A 17999-nucleotide genomic window follows, 5' to 3' on the forward strand; every position below is an offset into this window, starting at 1 on the left:
ACATCCATTCAATGTGCAGCAGCAGCCACCACCACAAAGCAAAGAGAAATTGAGGAATCATTAAAAGAGGGACAGAGAATAAGACAGAGAATATCTTATTGCCTCTACGTAAATGCCTGGGACGCCCACATCTTGAATACTGTGCGCACTTGTGGTCGCCTCCTCTTAAAATGATACAGTGGCTTTGAAAAAGTTTCACAAAGGGGCAAAAACCGATGCAGGGTTTGGAGCGGGTCCCACGTGAGGAAAGAGGAAACAGACAGGGACTTTTCAGCTTAGGAAAGAGGAGCCAAGGGGGTAGGTGACAGAGGCATAGAAAATCCTGACCGGTTGTGGAGAAAGCGAACAAGGAAGTTATCTGCTTGTTCCCAGAACAGCAGAACTAGGGGTGGCAGCAGGTTTAAAACAAACGAAAGGAGGTTTTTCTTCACGCAGTGACCTGTCAGCTGGTCAGGGGGACTCTGGGCTGGAAGAGGTGGTGAAGACCAGGGCTTTACTAGGTCTGTTGATGGCCGTTAGCCAAGGTAGACAGGGCTGGTGTCCTCAGGCTGTCGGAAGCTGGGAACAGGTGACTGGGCGATTCTCTGTGGGACACCTGGCCCCGGCCGCCGTCAGCAGACGGGACACAGGGCTGGGTGGACCTTTGGCCTGAGCCCATCCGGCTGTTTTACGTTCTTATGTTCAGCGCCCTCTGCTCACTGAGGTAAATGGGCAGAGACCTGCTGGTTTCAAGCACCCTGGGCTCAGGCTCAGCCTGGCCCTTCCAGCCAGCAGTGGCCAGGTGCAGCAAGGTCACGTTTCAACAGCTGGAACTCCCCCAACCCCACCTCGAGGGGGAGCTCTTGTCAGCTGTGGGGTCGGCCTGGGCCTTCCTTCGGGGGTGCCGGGGCAACCTGGCAGGGAGACAACGGAAGTGCACAAAGATGCTGTGTCACCGAAGAAGCTGGCACTGCTCATGACACTGACCAGCTGGAAGGCCCCAGCTTGGCTTGCAGATCCCAGGTCGAGTTGACGGGCTGGCAGACAACGTCCCCTCTGATTTTCCCCCCATCTATGTGTGGAATAAATTTTGTTACATGCACCAAGGTGTGTTCAAATATGCACCACCAATATACACACACTGCCAACTGGGGGAGTGCTGCTAATCAGCTGGGTGGCACCTGAATCTCTCCCAGTGCCCACCCAAGCGCTCAGCTTCCAGGGAACACGACTGGCAGTTAAAGAAACACTTCCGCACATCAGCTGCGGAGCTGAGTCGCAATAATGAAAAACGCCTAAAATGTGCAGAGACTAACTGGATTTGAAAACAAAAAGGAATTTCAGCTGACTCCTCTCTCCTCCGCTGCCATCACCAGGTATGGGGGGGGCTCAGCCAAGCCTCCTCGCACGACCAGCTGCAACAGCAGCAGCAGGGGTGCGGAGGAAAGGCCAGCACGAGCCAGGCTCTCGCACAGACCTGCTCCAGCAGTTGAACATTTGGTGGGGGGACTGTGAAAGCAGAAGGAAAAACAAGCATCAGACTCCGCTGCCCTTTCCAGTGGATTTTGGACACCGCCCAGCTCGAGGAGAACATGGACAAGACACAACCGGGAGCAGGTGTGTACGAGCGCAGCGTGATCAGAGCCCTTGGAATGGAAAAACCAGGAAAAACACCAGGGCTGGGAGAACAAGCGGCTGTGAACACTGGCCACCGTTTTGGCCAGCTTGGGAAGGGACCGGCGCGCGGTTCGGTTCGGTTCGGTTCTGCTCTGTTCCGCGTGACAGTGTGAGGGGCTGGAGCTTTACTGCTTTGTAAGCGACCTGTATCGACACAAGGGAACCCTGTCAACTGTCTGATCTCAGCTGTCTCAGCCTATCACCCGTCCGCCTGACGGAACCGTTTTCTCTGCTGCGCGCCCAGCCCGGCCCGGGGGCTGGTCTGCCTCCTGGCAAATGACAATGTCATAAACACACAGCAAAAGGCCCGTCTCTTTCCAGCCCCCGCATGCAGGAAGCACTGAAGCTCGGCAGACCTCCACCGGCAGTGCTACGAGCCTTCCGTCATGAGGCACCCCCCAGCCCGCAGCTTGGTACAGAGTTACCTCTCGTGAAAACCACACGCTGCCAGGGGCACGTAAATCCTTCGACCCCGGCCATCCCCTGCTGGGCACCGCCAGGCTGGCGCCCCAGGAGGTGCGAGGCTGAGCAGGCCAGTGGGGGTGGGCTGCAAACCCAGCTGGCGCTCCAGCGGGAATGGCCACAGCCCCACCGGCGGCTGACAGGGAGGTGTTTGGGCGCATGGCCCCAGGCAACCAACGCAGGGCACCTAAGAGCCCCTTTCCCCGCAGCTGTTCTCCCACCCCACCGGGTCACATGCCCCTTCCCCTCCCCAGCTGACCACAAGCTGGGACTTCTCTTCCTAGCACTGCGCCCGCAGGGCCCTGATGGCCAACGTCTCTCCCCAGCCCTACCAGAGGTGGCTCTGACCCCGGGGGAGTTTCCCCACACGCTCCCCAACTCTGTCTGCTCCGGCCGAGTGGAGTACGATGGCCTAGGCCCACACAACAGCACAGGCTGGTCTGGGGCCAAGAGGCCCAGCAACAATGGACAAACCACAGCTCAAAGCAAAGCTGAGCTGGGAGCAGGAGGCAGGCGCCTGAGAACAGAGCCTGGCACAGGCAGGGCTGAAAGGGCAAAGCACCCGCTGGTGACTGGCCCAGGCACAGCACAGTAACTGCTCCCGGGCAGAGGCTGAACTCACACGGTGCCAGCAGCTCACAGGAGAAGACGTTGGTGCCAAGTCCTCACAGGTACAGAGCCAGGTACAGGGAAGGGACTAAACTGACAGCATGACGGACCGAGACAATCTCATCACACCACGAGGTACAGGGCGCTGGGTGGTCTCTAAGTAGCACTAGATGGTGGCAACCTGATCAATCAGCAGTGAGGTGTGATTTCTTCGTGCCTGCGTGTAAAGTGGTGTCTTGTGGGGGACGGTCTCTGTCTGACATGGGGGCAGCGGAGATTTCCCGTTGCGGCAGGTGCGTATGGGCAGTGGATCAGCAGAGTCTGTGGACAACTGTTACTGTATTTTGCTCTACAATAAACCTGGCCGGGTGCCTTCGGTCCTTACCTGGTCTGTGGGGGACCTCGGCCCAGGTCGTTGGGCCCACATCACTGACACCCCCCCCCCCCCCACTCTTCTGGTTACCATCATCGACGGAGCCAGAGACCCATGAGGACACCACAGCCGTAACCTGGAGAATGACACCAAGTTCCTCTGAAAGCCACCCCCCTTCTGGGAAGCAGCCGAGGGTACCGGCCCTGCCACCCAACCCAAGCTAAGCCGGCTGGTCCCTGCCCCCACCTTTAGCGGCTGTCAGCATGGTGGAGGCCAGTTCACACTGCTGCGACTCCAAGTGGCCCAGGGTGAACCACCGTGGGTACCGGCTGGGCACGACCGATACCAGGTGGTGAGGGTGCGTCATGTCTCCCGCCGGCGCCGTCGTCTCCAGCACGGGCAGCCTGGGAGAGAGGAGGCAGCGTCAGCGGTTCCAGGTCACTGCGGCGCCCCGGCCGGGAGGGGAGAGTGCGGCCGGCCTGTGGCACAGGTGAGCTCACCGAAAGCACCATAGCGCACTCCAGGCATGAACGGACTCCCAAGGAACCGGGGGGGACCCCGGCTCCTTTGCAGAGGGAGGCGGAAAGGCACCGGAGAGCTGAGACAAAGGCGCTGGGCCCCTGACTCGGGGCTGTTTCCTCTGCAGGTGCGGAGCATTTCAGGAAAAGCGGCAGGTTCCTCCCCAAGTGCGGGGCTGGGCCTGGGAGCAGCCCCTCTCCCACAGCCCCCCAGGGGCTTGGGCTACCAGCCCCTACACTAATATTCCCAGGGCAGCCAAGCCAAAGGACCCAGCCACGTGGGCCTGCAAGCCAGAACCGGCCTCAGCAGGGGAACAGCGGCCGGGGACAGCCCCACCCAGGCGTTCGGCCGGATGCACGAGTCGTGCTTGGACACGGGTGCAAACCCCTGGTCCCCCATCTCCAGCGGACCCGTTGGTAGCTCAGCTGGTTGTGGGCCCTCCCGCCAGCCGGAGAGGATTCCGGGCAGGTTCCGGAGGCCAAGCAGAGTCCACCCACCTCATGGCCCGGAGCGCCAGCTTGTAGGCCAGGTCGGCGTCGTGGGGCAGCAGGGCGGAGAAGAGGTACTTGGCGAAGGTGTGCATTGGCACGCTCTCCCGGTGGATCACCTCGCCCAGGCCGCTGAAGGGACCGCCTGCAGGGGAGCAACGCCCCAGCCTCAGCGCTCACCTGCCGGGCCCGGGGATGGCACAGCAGCCTCTCCAGTGAGGCTTCCCTGGCTCTGTCTCCCAAACTGGCGGCACCATGACAGCTGCAGGGCCTGCAGGCCTGGGAGGTGGAGTTCTCGGGTGCACCCGGCCCACGCTGCAACCCCGGTCAGGCCCTGTTCAAGCCCCAGCCTCCGCCATAAGGGTTAGCAACCCGGCTCGCGCTTTCCTAACTGGCACAGCAGCGCGCCCTTCCTGGGGCCTTTCAAAGCCCTGGCCAAGCAAGCGCCTGCTGCCAGGGGTGCTCTATGCCAAGGGTCCCTCTCTGTTTTCCACCTGTGTGCAGAATAAACTTTGTGCGTGCTGAGGCATGCGCGGATGTGCACCACCACAGAAACACAGGCTGCCGGCTGGGGGTGCTCTGCTAATCCGCTGGGCAGCACCTGACTCTCTCCTGGGCGGCCGCCCAAGCACTCAGCTGACAGGGAACCCTGCCCTGTGCTGTACCCCAGACTTTGCTCCCCGGGGACCTCATCTCTTACACAACTGGCCTTGAAACACTTCCAAGAGCCGTCGAGGGCAGCCTGGCTCCCCTCCCCGCAACCCAGCCTCACCTTCCAGCAGCAGGATGCACTGCTTCCGCAGGGTCTGCACCAGCCCCGCGTCCAGCTCCAGCTCCTGCAGCCGGGCCACCACCTGCTCCTCGTTGCGGCACACCTTGTCCTGCGCGTACAGCCCCTCGGGCATCACCCTCTGCTGCCCCAGCCCCAGCAAGGCCACCTCCAGGGCCAGGGCCAGGTAGGACTCGCCGCTGTCCTGGCCACCGGCCACCACAGGCACGTGCTGGTACACCGGGGCTCTGGCATCGCCGGTGTCTGGAGGAGAAGGCAGGCGCAGGACAGGGAGTGAGAATGAGCCGGGAGGAAGGAGGCGACACAATGAACCCAGCGCGACTCCAGACCCTGCGTGAGGCTGGCAGCAGCCACCCCTCTGTTCACGCCCGTCCAGCCTGGGCCGGTCTGGCACAGCCCTCAGCCGCTGCGGAAGCAGCTTCGCTTTGCTCATGCAACTGATGGAAACGAAACCGGAGCCTCCCAGTTCTCAGTCCAAGCACCCGGGTGCTGGGCTGGGCCAGGCCGTCGGTGTTCTCCCTCCACGGGGGAGGCAAGCCAGAGCGTGTTCAACGTGCCACAGGCAGAACCACCCAACAGGCAAGAGCCCCCGGCGTCCTGGGAGGGCAACAGCTCAGGCATGGGGCTGCTCCTGCCTCACCCAGCAGGGCAGGAGGCACCGGCGCAGCCACAGACCCCCCGCCCAGCTGGGCTCTAGTCTGAGCTGTGTAGTGCCAGCCGGAGACCTGCCCCTGAGTCAGGGGTGGGGAATCCCCCACCAGGCCTGGGGAGTGGTTCCAGGGCTTCCCAGCTCTCACTGCTTCCCGCTCCCAGCCGCTGCCTTTGCCGCATTGCTCGTTCCCTGCAGACCCCGGCAGGCCGATTGGCCCAGCCCCAACCTGCCGCTGGGCTAGTCGGATGCTGGGAGAGTGGCGCAAACGAGACGCAGAGGGTGCCATGTACGAGACCAGGGCAGCCGTGGGCTCTCCCCCAGTACCTGAAATTTCAAGGCAATTTTCCTCTTCCAGTCGGCAGGCCTCCGTCAGGGTGAGGAACAAGCAGCCGATGGGGTTCAGGGGGTGCCCGACCCAGCCCTCCAGGTTGGTGATGGTGGTGGTTCCTCTCTGCAGTAACTCTGGGGAAGGGGCACAGGAGAAGCGGTGGGTTGGGAGGCAGCGGCTGCGGGTTTCTGAGGCCAGCCAACGCTGGAGACTTCCCCCAGCGCAGGAGCTGCGCGGGGGGAGGTGAGAAACGGCAGGGGGGCATCATCGCCCGAGGCCTGGTCTGTAACCGGCTGGCACCCCGGCGACCTCCTGGCAGGGCTTAGGAAGGGCAGAGGCCCCGAGAAGGGGCAGCTGAACGGAGCGCGGCTCATTTCCTGGCCAGTGGCCCAACTACCAGCGGTGCCAGTGTCAGCCGTCAGGACTCTGCCCAGGGAGCACGAGCAGGAATGTCTGTGGGGGACACAGGGCTGGCCACAGGCTTTTGGGTCAAGCTTGGGTTCTGGCCAGGCCCTGACCAGCCCGGCTAGGCTCTGAACACCTGGCGTCACACCAGGTGGGGTTCCGGTGGGTCACGGCATGCTACAGCCCTGCAGCACCCCCAAACAGATCGGCTCCAGGGCACCCTGGATCTCGGCACTGGTCAGCGGCAGTCTGCTGGCAGGATACTGGCCGAGCACAGGGGCTTGGGGAGGGGGGGGGGGGCGCACCTTTCTTCTGATGTTTGTAAATCTCCAGCTGCCTTTGCTGCTGCAGGCGCAGGGTGTTGATGATGGCGACAGTCAGGCGGAGGGCTTCCTTGGGGTACCCATGGGAACGCAGGGCATCCACTCGCGCACACGCCGTAGGCACGTGCTCTGCAAAACAAGGTCACGCGCTGAGCGGCCGCCAGCCAGAGCAGCACGGACCCTCCTGGCGCTCGGCTCGGGCCGCTCGCTGCTCACGCGCCTTCTCCCCCGAAGCCCAGCTCCTGTCCTCTGCCCTCGTAGCTTCCCCAGCCCCGCAGGCTGCTTGCCAAGAATGTTAATAGAGTTCCAGCCACATTCTAGGAACAGCGGCTACAAATAGCGCTGGCCTGCCCCGGATTACCCCGGGAAACGAAACTCTGGCTCATCCTGAAGGCGCTTCTAACACACCCGTCAGCGGAGGATGGAAAAGCCGAACCACCACAAGGCGTCTGCTGAGTGTTGATCCCCAAGGGGCTGGGCTTTTCTCCCTTCCTGGGCGCAGCCCACTGCGCCGAGTGCACTCCCCCCTCCTCCGACACCTTGTCACCTATCCTAACTCCTGCACGCAGCCACGGGCTTATCGTACGGAGAGGGAGGGGAGCCCGTCCGTGCAACAGGCCCAGGACAAAAGCGAGAGGCAACCGTTACCCAACCCTGTCTCCTCCGCCCGGCCTTGTCTCTCTAACTTGCATGGGGCAGAGGAGGGGCCAGGAGCCCAGCAGTGAGATGAGCTCAGGAAAGAAACCCCTGGGTGGAGTCTCTGAACTCCAGTCAGTTTGTGACCAGTTTATGCTCCAAAGCAGAACAACCTGCAGAGCCTTTTTACCTACCTGGGGGGTTCCAATTCTCTCTGTAAATACCAAGGTTGCTATTCACTCACTCTGGAGCGCTTGGCCTCACTGGTAACCTTGTGGCAGGGAGTTCCAGGGGTTAACAATGTGGGCGGGCAGTAAATATCAGCACCTGTCTTGGGCCTGTTTCACGGAATTGTTTCCCTTCCCTCCTCGTATGCTAAGGGCCGGGCCAAACAGGGAGGCCGAGTTACCTTCTCTAGCCCAGCCACAGTTTTACACACAGCTACATCCCCCTCCACTTAGTCGTCCCTCTACACAAGACACGTCCACGTTTTTTCCCTCCCTCTGCTCACCAAACCCTTCCTGGGCTCTGAGCGCTGTTGTCAGAGGCTCATGGCTCATACGGCAGATGTGAGCCAGCCGAGGCGATGGCCAGTGTTTCTCTGGGTGCCCAGCGACCTTGGAAGGCTCTCCCCAGCAGGTCTATGCTTGGCTCGCCCAGGCATCACACCGAACCGACCCGCCCGGTTCCCACAGCCCCACGCGCCCACGAGGGGGAACCACCATCAAATCACATCTTACTCAGCACGGCCATGCCGCTTGCTAGGCCTGGCTATCCCGGTGGGATGCTCTGGGCTGTTCTGCCAACACCAGAACCCTCTCAGCACCCTGGGGCAAAACCCTGGCTCCAGGCAAGGCCGGGGGGTTATGCCACTTAGATCAGGGTGGCCACTGTTTCACCCAGGATCCTTATCGTCCAAGCTTCTGCCAGTGCTTGCTGGCTGCCGGCTCTCAGGCCTCGCCTGCTGTATGGCACAGGGCTGCAGGCAGCTGTGGTGGCTCAGGTTCCTAGCCAAGTGCCAGAGAGCAGAGTTGGCTGGGGGCCCATGCGGGGCTGGTCTCTCTCCAGGAGCTTTGTGCTGTGAAATGGCCAGAGCCAAAGGCCCCCCGACTGGCCTCCCCTGCCACGGCGTTCAGGAAGCAGTGGGAGCTCTGTGCCGTCCCTCGGGGGGCTGGGGCGCCACAGATGGGGGGGTCCAGGTGCCGGCACCATGGGAACTCAAGCTGCACGTTCTCCTCCATACGTGAGCCCGGCCGGGGCAACAGCTGAGTGCGTGGCCCCGTGATCCCTGGGGCTCAGGCAGCCAGCGAGGGGCGGGTTACCTAGCCACAGCGGCTGTCCCTGGGAATTGAAGAGGAGGCTCTCGCCCTCCCGCTGGTACGAAGGGGACATGTAGAAGTCGCTGCTGATGATCCGCTGGAGGTGGCTGTCCTGCCAGTGCAGGTCGCAGCCCTCGATGGCCCGGGTGAACACCGTCCGCCTCGGCCGGGCCAGGGAATCTGCAAAGAAAAGAGCGATCAGTGTCCTGGGGTGGCCGGCGAACCTTCGCTGTCACGGAGACAGCCCCGGAGGGCCCCGTTCCACCCTCTATGCACAAACAGCCCCCACCCGACAGCCCCCCTCTGCCAGCCAGAGCTCAGCAGCTCTTGAGCCGCAGAGGAGACAACAGGCTCAGGCCACTGGAAACTGAGCAGACCAGGTCCTGGGGCTGCAGCGCCAGAGATGATCGCGGCCGCTAGCTGGGCCGGCCGATGCCCATTCGGAAGGTTTGCAGAAGCTCCTGGGTTCTGCCATGCGGCCTGCAGCCCCCTTCTTCTCCAGCGCAGACGGAGGGTAGGGGGCCCAGCAGCCCCTCCCCTCACGTTCCTGGCTGCGCACACGTAACACCGGTAGGAAAAACCTACGCTGGCCGAAACCGGGGGAGCCTGGCAGCCGTGCCCTGGGCACCAGCAAGGAAAACATCTTGGGGGCCAGCCCTGGAGCCCCGCTGGGCTGCCTGTCCCTGGGCACCACCCTGCGGCACGCAGAGCAGGGAGTGGTCTGAACACACGCTCGGGAATAGCCAGTCTCCAAGAGCATAAAACCGGCCGCACTGCGTCACACCACGGTCCATCCTGCCCAGTACCACCTCCTGAGAGCGGCCAGGGCCAGGTGACCCAGAGGGGATGAACAGAACAGGCAGTCACCAAGCAAGTCTTCCCTGTTGTCCTTTCCCAGCTTCCAGCAAACAAACTCAGGACCCAGCCCAGCTAATGGCTGTCGATGGCCTAGTCCTGCAGGACCTTATCTTGCCCTTCTATCATCTCCGCTGCAGACACTCACTTTCCAGAGACTTGGGCTGGGCCCTCCTGCCTCAGCTGTCCCCTGTGGAATCGGGGAGCAGCCCCCCTCTCTTCTCCCGGGGCTGCAGCAGTTGTGTTGGGAAGCACCCCAAAGACTGGACACTGCCTGGGAAAGCTGCTCTGGGGCAGATCCAGAAGAGCCTGGTGCCAGAGAAGCAGCCAGCACAGCCTTTCCGGCTGTTTGTTCCGAGCGTGCCTGAGCCAGGCCAGACCGCGGCTGAGGTCATGGCAAATCCGCCGGGCCCGGTACTCCAATGCCAGGCCAGTCCAAGTGGCCCGGAACGAGGGGCAGCGCGTTAGCCCCGGCGTGGTAGAGAGGAACACGTTCTAAGCTCCCTGCCCCAGCACCAAGTCAAAAGACCGACGAACCCAGCCGATTTCAGCGATCCCCAGAACCTGCACCACCGGTCGGCTGCCCCACAAGACCAGCTGCGCCATGCTGAGCTTGCTGCATGCTGCAACAGGCCTGCGGGGCAGAGGAGGAATGAAACGGTGGCGTTGGCTCCATGCTGCGCGGACACAGGGCAGCGAGAGAGACAGACAGACTGCGCTGAAGTCAGGGCACGGCGTCACGGCCAAGGGCCAGAGCCGGGAAAGAAACGCCCGCCCCGCCCCAGAGAGCCAAGGTGAGGCCAGGCGGCGATGGGGCTTGCAAGGGAGGAGTTCAGGGATCCAGTCAGGTTCCAAACACGTCACCTTAGAGGACCTGAAATAACAAACGCTCCTGGCAGCTGGGGGGTCCCAGAATCTACCTACACACCACAACCGGGAGGCGGGACAGCGCTACGCAGCCTGGCTTAGACAGCAGCGCGGACACGATGATCACAACAGTCCTGTCTGGCCTGGCGCGTACTCAGCAGAGGCCTGGGAACGGAGAGCACCCCCCGGACCTCGGAGCTCTGCCCAGGCGGGGCTCCGGCAGCCGCTGAGCTCCCTCCTGGCTCTTTCCCTGGGTCGGACTCATTTGCAAGCTTGGTCTCAGCAGGTAGGTGTGTGTAAGTGGCACAGAGCCCAGCGCGGCTCCTGCTCCGCTGGCTGTGGCTGCCCTGAGCGTGGAGGCGGGAGGGGGCTGGGCACAGCCAGCCCAGCTGCCAGGTGAAATACAGGCACCGCTCAGTATTTGCTCAGGGGTGCGGGGGACAGACCTGGCTGATTGGTTACTTCCACTTTCACCTGGTGCCCAGCTGACTGGTGAGTCCTCAACTCTGGCTCTCACCTTTGGTGGCTGCACTGTAACCCCTCCTGTCAGGCTGGGGGGCCATGGGCTGGAATTGTAAAAGCATTTGGGGGCCTACAACTGCACACACCTTCCAGCAGCCTCAGATGCCTTCAAAAATCCGGCCCCCGGAGTTCCCGTCACTTGCCCGGGTCACCCAGGGACGCAGAAGCAGCCCTGGTCCCCGGCCACAGGAGTTGGGTCTCCTGGGTCTGCGCTCATCTCCGCTGGGGTAACGTGACAGCTGCACGGCCCCGACCGAAATTCACATGGCCCCCGACCAAGCGCATTTAAGACATGGATGTGATGGAGTGGGGGATACATGTGTGTACAGGAGGGGCTCGCACAGGGGGAGGGGCTCCTGCTGAGGGCAACCAGGTGACACCTTTGTACTGCAGACAAAGGGGGAGGTGGAGCCTGAGGGGTTTGAATTGGAACGGGGAGTTGGGAAGCAGTTAGTCTGGGCTGGGAGAGAGAGAGACAAAGGAGGGGGCCAGGCCCCAGCTCTGGGGACCCCTCGGGGTCTCCTCTCCCTAACATGGACTGGACTGGCTGTCCCTGCCTGCTGCACTGACTCCTCTGTACGATGCTGTGTCCTGTCAGCGAATAAACCCACTGCTCCCCTGTGAAGTGAGTCACTCCAGCCTGCGGACAGGGTGCAGAGCTTGGGGACCCCCAAGCCCCATTACAACGGAACTCTAGCAAGTTGCACATGCGTACGGTTCAGCGCTTAGCTGACATGGGTGTCACCCAACAGCTCTCTGCACCACGGCTGGTGTGTCTGCTGGGCCTGCAAGATTAGCGGGGAAGGCTTAAATCACTAATTACACCCAGAAGAGCGCAGCTTACTTCACAACGCCGCTGCTTCCCTGCTGCCCCACTGGCTGCATCAAATACACGAAAGACCAATTAGAGCGCAGCAGATGGAAACACCGCAAGAGCAGTATGTTTCAATTAATGTCTGTTTCAGGCAGAGGGGAAAAAAAAGGTACGTACAATTAAAGGGCTCGAGTGCTTTGCCAGGGTTTGAGAAAACATGTGAGTGCTCATGCACAGTGCCACAAATAAGTTGCTTGATTTGTGCTCTCCACGTGAGCTGCGCTCAGCTGCCCCCGTGAATAACTCGGCTACTGAAATGCGAAAGCGACACTCTGAGAACAAGAGTATTACGTGAGATTAAACATCCGGGAAAAAGTGGCGACTGGCAAAGTCTCTATGACATCAGCTCATTCATCCCACGTGGGGAAATATTATACCAAGAATTGCACAGCTCAACTCCGCTTCAGTGGACACAGGATGGGACTTCCGGCTCACCTGGCTCGAAATTCACAGAGCGTGGTAGGTGTTAAAGGGACACCCATGGTCTAGGAGTTCAGGTCCGATCTTTAGGTAGTTTCACAGCCAGGTGGAAGGGAAGCTTCGAATGACCGTTTATAGCGAATGCCCCTGCTGATGATATCAGTGCTGAAAATTCCCCCAGCTGTGCAGGAAACACCTGAAACTGACTGGCTTAATTTCATCCTTGAGTGCAGAGCAGAATGCAAAATGAGCCCCATCAAAGTTGAATTCAAGGTCTGCACTTGAGTCAGCATCCAACATACAGCGAATGTGAACCTGGGCACCAGCCAGAGCAGACACGGGCCACTTGTGCCCTCTGCACCCAGCTGGTGTAACTCTCTTCTCTGGGATGTGGGTTCTGCCAGGACATTTTCTACCATGGGGCTGACTCCCCCCCAACACAGCCAGTGGTAAAACACCATTGATGTCTGGAAAAGCAGAGCTGAGCTAATGCTGAGTTCTCAAAAATCCCTCCACTGTGACACAAAAGCGTGTCTGAGTCTCTCCTTCCCGCCACACCGTACTTCTGGCTACTCTGTGTACAGTCCATTGACGCGAGTGAAAACTGCCCCATCAGTAACACAGCATCGCTGCGGAAGAGCTGGATATTTTTAAAAACGTAATCAGAACAGTCTTAATCCAAAGAGTTACTAAAGCAGGGCCAGGAGTTCTCGGCAGCGAGCTCTTCATCTGGGCTGCATCTCTGCTACGTTCTATCCAGCTGCCGCCAACTACAGGTGAACCAAGGGAAACAAACCCGCCGAGACCCTGCAGGAGAGGGTTCAGGGAAGCCCCACCAGCCGACCAGTCCCAACTCACCTTGGCCATGACTCGAGCTCTGCGTCAGCGCGTTGGTGATGTTGGGAAGTTCGTTGCCATAATTCCCGTCTTCCAGTGGGCACACATCCATGTCACTCCACTTCCGGAGCTGCCGGAGCCAGCAGGATTTCTCCTCCAGCTTACAGTGCGGATTTAACACGACACACACCCACAGGGCCCCTGCACGGGGGAGAAAACGACACACAAACCCACATGCGCATGGAAAAACGATTCCGCGTGATCTGACCTACGCCGAATGGGCACCTCTGCCTCCGAACTGCCAGGGAAGCTTCTAAAGCCCCCGCGGCCCTTGGCAGAGCCCAGGGGGCAGATTTAGAAGCTTAAAAACAATTAAAACGCCACCATAATGAAGCTAAATTATAATCTCAAGAGCTGGGGGAGCCAGTCAGTTCATTTGGCAGGGCTTCTCCTGGGCAGGGCAAACCTACTGTTTGAACAGGGTGACCACATCTCCCTGTCCTGAATTCGGGATGGGGGTGAGGAATGGTTCACCAGCTGCCGCTGCCAAGGGCTGCCATCCCACGCCTTGCGGTGCTGGGAAGGAGCCAGTAGCAGTATCAGTGCGCTCCTGGCTTCCCTGAGCCACAGGAGCTGGGAATCCTGCGGCAGCCACACCGGTCTGGCTCCCGGCTGCCCCCACCCAGTCAAGCCAGGTCCAGCTCCTGGCTCCCAGCTCCCCAGAACTGGGGATGGGGGGCAGCCGCATGGGTGCATTCTCGGCTTCCCCTAATGCTATACAGAAAACCCCCTTTTTAAAATAAACTGGGATGCCTTCCTGGCACCCAAAATATGGGGCTGTCCAGGCGGAAGCGAGCCGGATGCTCACCCTACATTTGAACCACATTTCAAAGTGAGCTCAAAAACGCCCGGGCAAGCTGCCGAGTCTGCCACGGACTCGCCTGAGCCTGGTTTGGAGCAAAGAGCAGAATTCCGGCAGCCGCTGGCCTTCGGGCCAGCTGCATTCGGCTACGTAAAGAGATCGCTGTTTGTCTTAGTCCCCTGGACCCCCAGGCTGCAGCAGAGACGTTGTGAGTCAGGGAGGTACTCCCAGAGCACAGGCTGGCCTGCACTGCGACAGGCGACCCCTGGGCCTGGCAGAAGAACAGCCCGGGATGCTTCCAGGCTGGCGCCCTTCCCTAGTTGCTATTTAACGGCTGCCCCAGCACAGGGCGGCTGCTGCAGATCCCGTCTGAGGTGAGAGCAGAGCTGAAGCTGCGAGCGAGAGGATCCGCAGCCCTCTTATACTAGAGCAGGGCTGCTAGTCCGGGCTCCTAGCACGGCCCATTTGCGTTCCGCACTCCTGCAACCCGGAGGAGGGGAAGGGATCGCAGAGCTACCCAGGAGGGCAAACCCTGCCCTCGGCCCCTGGGGGAACTGCCTCCCTCCCAGCTCTCGCTGCGGACGCCACCGCAAACAGGACTGGTCCGGACGCGCGGCACAGACCGCATCAGGCTGGGCCGCAGAGCCAGCGTGCCGCCTGCAGACGCCGTTCGGGGAGCGGTTCCGGGTGGGGCAAGAAGTTCATGTGGAGCCCAGCGCTGCAGCCGGCCCACAGCCAGCACAGCCATAGCTCTCCCGCCGCCTCACGCTCCTGCAGGCGGCAGGCTCGTGGGTCCAGGCAGTCACGTGACCCCCCACTGCCGCCTCAGGTCACCGTCCTGTACGCTCAGCAGAAAGGGCTGGATTCAGAGGTGAGGTTTAGGGTCACACAAGTGTCACACGGGTAACCAGGTACAGGGCATCTCTGCTGAGGTGATACCAGGAGTGGGGGTGCAGTAGGCCAGGTCTCCCCGGCTTTCGCCCCCCTTCCCCCGGCTCTGGGCACGGCACTGGCTCAGATTCCCTTGGGTCAATGCCTGTGACTCTCCCCCCTTCATGCAAGCGAAGAAAACGCCGAGGGAAAGCTCTCGGCATCACCGGGTTTAATGCTGACCACAAGTTGTTCTCCTGACGGAGCCAGGGAGCTGCTGAGGGCAGGCGGCTCATCTGCACTCACTGATGTACCTGAGCGACAAACCGCCACCCTCCTCCTGGGCCGCCTAAGTGCAGCCTGGGCTCCAGGCAGGCGTTTTGGTTCGGGGGCAGTGTTTGGAGGAGGATCGCACACAGCTTCGGTACGTTACTGTCCATCATCCTCCCTGGTTCTGTCTGCACACGAGCAGCAGCTACAGCGCAGCCAGTGGCAAGTGTTGGCTGCCGAGTGCCGGGCAGGGACGGCGCTATGAACGGCGCACACTGGACACTGCAAGAGTTCTAAACATCCACAATTTGTATGTGAAAGTGACAGCCCTGAAATCTGCGGGGCACATTCTCCCTGCGCTTGTCAGCTTCCGCTGGCAAACCTCTGGGATCTGGGGAGCCCAGGGGGGCACAGCTCGGTGGTTCAATTTCACAGCTGCCTGCCTGCGCCACTGAGCAGAGAGGAGGCCGGGCAGAGTCTGGTATTCCTGAGGCGCACGACTCCTTGAGCTAAACAGAGGCAGCGGTTCAGAGAGGAGCACTGGAAACGTCCCCTCGGCAAACAAGATTCCCAAGACTAGTCCCTTGTTTTCTGATCAGCCTTTCCCAGCGTGGGAGACTAAATCCACCGCTGAAGGGTGAAACAAGGTGATCCGAGTCCTCTAAAGGAAATCTGCAATGCGACCCGGGCTGTGCAGCCGCTCCAGAGCGCTCCGGAATACGGCCCTGGAGAGCGGCGTTTCTCCAGCCACCTTCTGCAGAACACCGGTGTCCCCTGAGCAGCTCACAGATGTGCCGTGAGCATCGGACCCTTTTGAGGGATCCCACGCTGGTGTCTATATTGTCTGGTATGAAAGCCAGGCGCCAGGTCACTCCTTCATTGCTACGATACCCGAGATTAAATTACTGCATTCTGGCTTTGCCGGACGTGTTGTGGGTTTCTTGGTTTTGTTTCGGTCGGACAAATTTTTTTTGGGCAGAAAATTTTCCCATGTGCCACAGAACGGAGAGCTGAAAAACCACTGCTGCAGAGCCGAGCGCTGTTTCCTCCTCCCTGCAAACCAGCTGGCCTGCTCTAAGGGGGAAGGAATGCGAAACTGCGCACTGAAGTGTGGCTGCAATTGGAAAACACGGGACACACTGAGCGACTCAGCAGCATTCCTGGTTCCAGGATGAAGCCTGGGAGCATCTCTGGCCAGAGGGGCCAGCAGTCAATGCCTGGTAGTAGAAGACGGCCTCCCTACTGCCAGAGCACTGCCCGGCTGCTGAGTGGTACACCAGCCGAGGGGCTGTGCTGATCTCAGTGGAGCTGAAGGGCTCCAAACAACCCGGGACAAACAGGAACTGCAACCTCAGCAGCAGCGACAGCTTGGCCCCAGTGGCTTTGAATCTAGGTTTCCCTAGGCCCCTGGTTCGTCCGCTCCCCGGCAGCCAGAGAAGGCTGCGTAGTCGAAAGAGAAGTGGGCAAGTGCGTAGACAGCAGGTCCATCGATAGCCATTTGCTTTTCTGGTCCTGGCTGCACGTGAGCTCAGGCTTACGCTGAGCCACCCCCAAGGGTACCTGGGTCTTCCTGTGCAAGAACCCAGCCACCTGGAGGGGCAGGCAAATGGTTCTCCCAGCAGCTCTCACGCTGGGCTGGGCCTGGCAGACCTCTCGGATGGCTCAGTTCCCTCCCTTGTTTTGGCTGGTTCCAAAAGCAGCCTCGCCTGCTTTGCCAGGCCACAACTACACACTCGCGTGCTAGGCCCTGCACGCCAATCCGGGGCAGCCCTCTGCCAGCTGAAAACGGGCCGCGCGTTCTACTCTGACTTCAGGCTCTTCGCTAGCCCACAAAGCTGCCGTCCTGCCGAGGACTCCGGAGACCAGCTCCTGGCCAGCTAGCCTGGCTGGGAAACTCCACAAGGCCCTTCCCTCCCAGGGGCACGGCACGGCACGAAGAGAAACCCGCAGCACCGCTGACCTGCACTGGGGCAAACACCGGTCAGCGGAGCCGTTCCCGGCTGGGCCTGAGCACAAGCGCTGAGCCCCCTCCCCTCCTCCTGGGGCTCAGCGCCTCGGCGGGAACACCGCATTGCTCACGGCAGCTCAGCAGCCCCTCGGGCCATGTCAAATGACACAGCCGCAGAGACTTGGTGCCACAGCTCTTCTGGGCCGTGCAAACTGACCCGCCCCCCACTGCCGCCTCCTCTCCCACTTCTGGGGGTCTTGCTTATGTACCCTGATAGCGCTTGAGGGCTGGGCAGCACCCATGGGGGCAGGCTGGGGGTCTGCAGCACCTCCTGGCTTGAGGCGGTTTCCATTCCAGTTCCGTGGCTCTCACCCCGACTGCAAAAACTGTTCCAGCCCCGGCAGTGCCTCCAACAGAACCCGGAGCTCGGCTGCAGCTCCACCTCCGATCTGCAGGGCCATCCAGAGAGCCTCGACTCCCGCCTGCCACCAGCTGAGCTTCCGTGCAAGGCTCCTGCGCCTGCCCACATTACGCGCCAAACAGCCGCTGGCAGAATCTCTCTGCCCCACCGTTGTGCTGACACCGTCAAAATTCTCCAGCCCAGCTGCAGGGTTTTCCTGCCGGGAAATCGCGTTGCTTGTCCGCAGCACTTCGCAGGCCGCGAGGCGTCTCTGTCCACTGAGGCCCTGCTGCAGGCCAGCTGAGCCGAGCCGGCGCCGCCGGACGGGTCCTGGCAGGGACTTCCCACAATCCCGGCAGCACCTCTCCAGAAAGAGGCTGTCACAGCCGTTCCCCCCACGCGACACCTTCACAGTCGTCCACAGCATCTGGGCAGAATCCCAAGCACCTGTCTCAGGCATCCTGCCACCGCCATAGCCGACGAGCGCTGGTCGCTGACCGGAGGCGCCAGGCTGCAGGCTGGGCTTTTCCTTCGCCTGTAACCAGCTCCTTCCGCTTGCCTTGGCCGATCCAGCACTCGAGCTTTGTTACCCGAAGGGGACTTTGGTTTTCGTACGCACCCGGCCCGGGGTGGGCTGCCAAGGAGGGTGCTGAGCTGAGGGGCATGCCCTGTGGCAGGACCTGGCACAGTGCAGCCGGCCAGAAGACCGAGGCC

The 17999-nt window shown here is 61.1% G+C and overlaps 1 protein-coding gene across 1 annotated transcript in view; it reads right to left on the minus strand.

Annotated features, from left to right (window-relative positions):
- The window catches only part of ZSWIM5 (zinc finger SWIM-type containing 5), a 137830-nt gene that overhangs the window by 8099 nt on the left and 111732 nt on the right, over positions 1–17999 (minus strand). Inside the window, exons 5-11 of the mRNA XM_075003151.1 lie at positions 12957–13136; positions 8564–8740; positions 6588–6734; positions 5874–6011; positions 4880–5140; positions 4117–4252; positions 3347–3504 (exon numbers count right to left, since the gene is read on the minus strand). Of these exons, the coding sequence (XP_074859252.1) occupies positions 3347–3504; positions 4117–4252; positions 4880–5140; positions 5874–6011; positions 6588–6734; positions 8564–8740; positions 12957–13136 (1197 nt within the window). The remainder of the gene's footprint in view (positions 1–3346; positions 3505–4116; positions 4253–4879; positions 5141–5873; positions 6012–6587; positions 6735–8563; positions 8741–12956; positions 13137–17999) is intronic.

The sequence above is a fragment of the Carettochelys insculpta genome, chromosome 9, assembly GCF_033958435.1.
Source record: "Carettochelys insculpta isolate YL-2023 chromosome 9, ASM3395843v1, whole genome shotgun sequence".
NCBI lineage: Eukaryota > Metazoa > Chordata > Testudines > Carettochelyidae > Carettochelys > Carettochelys insculpta.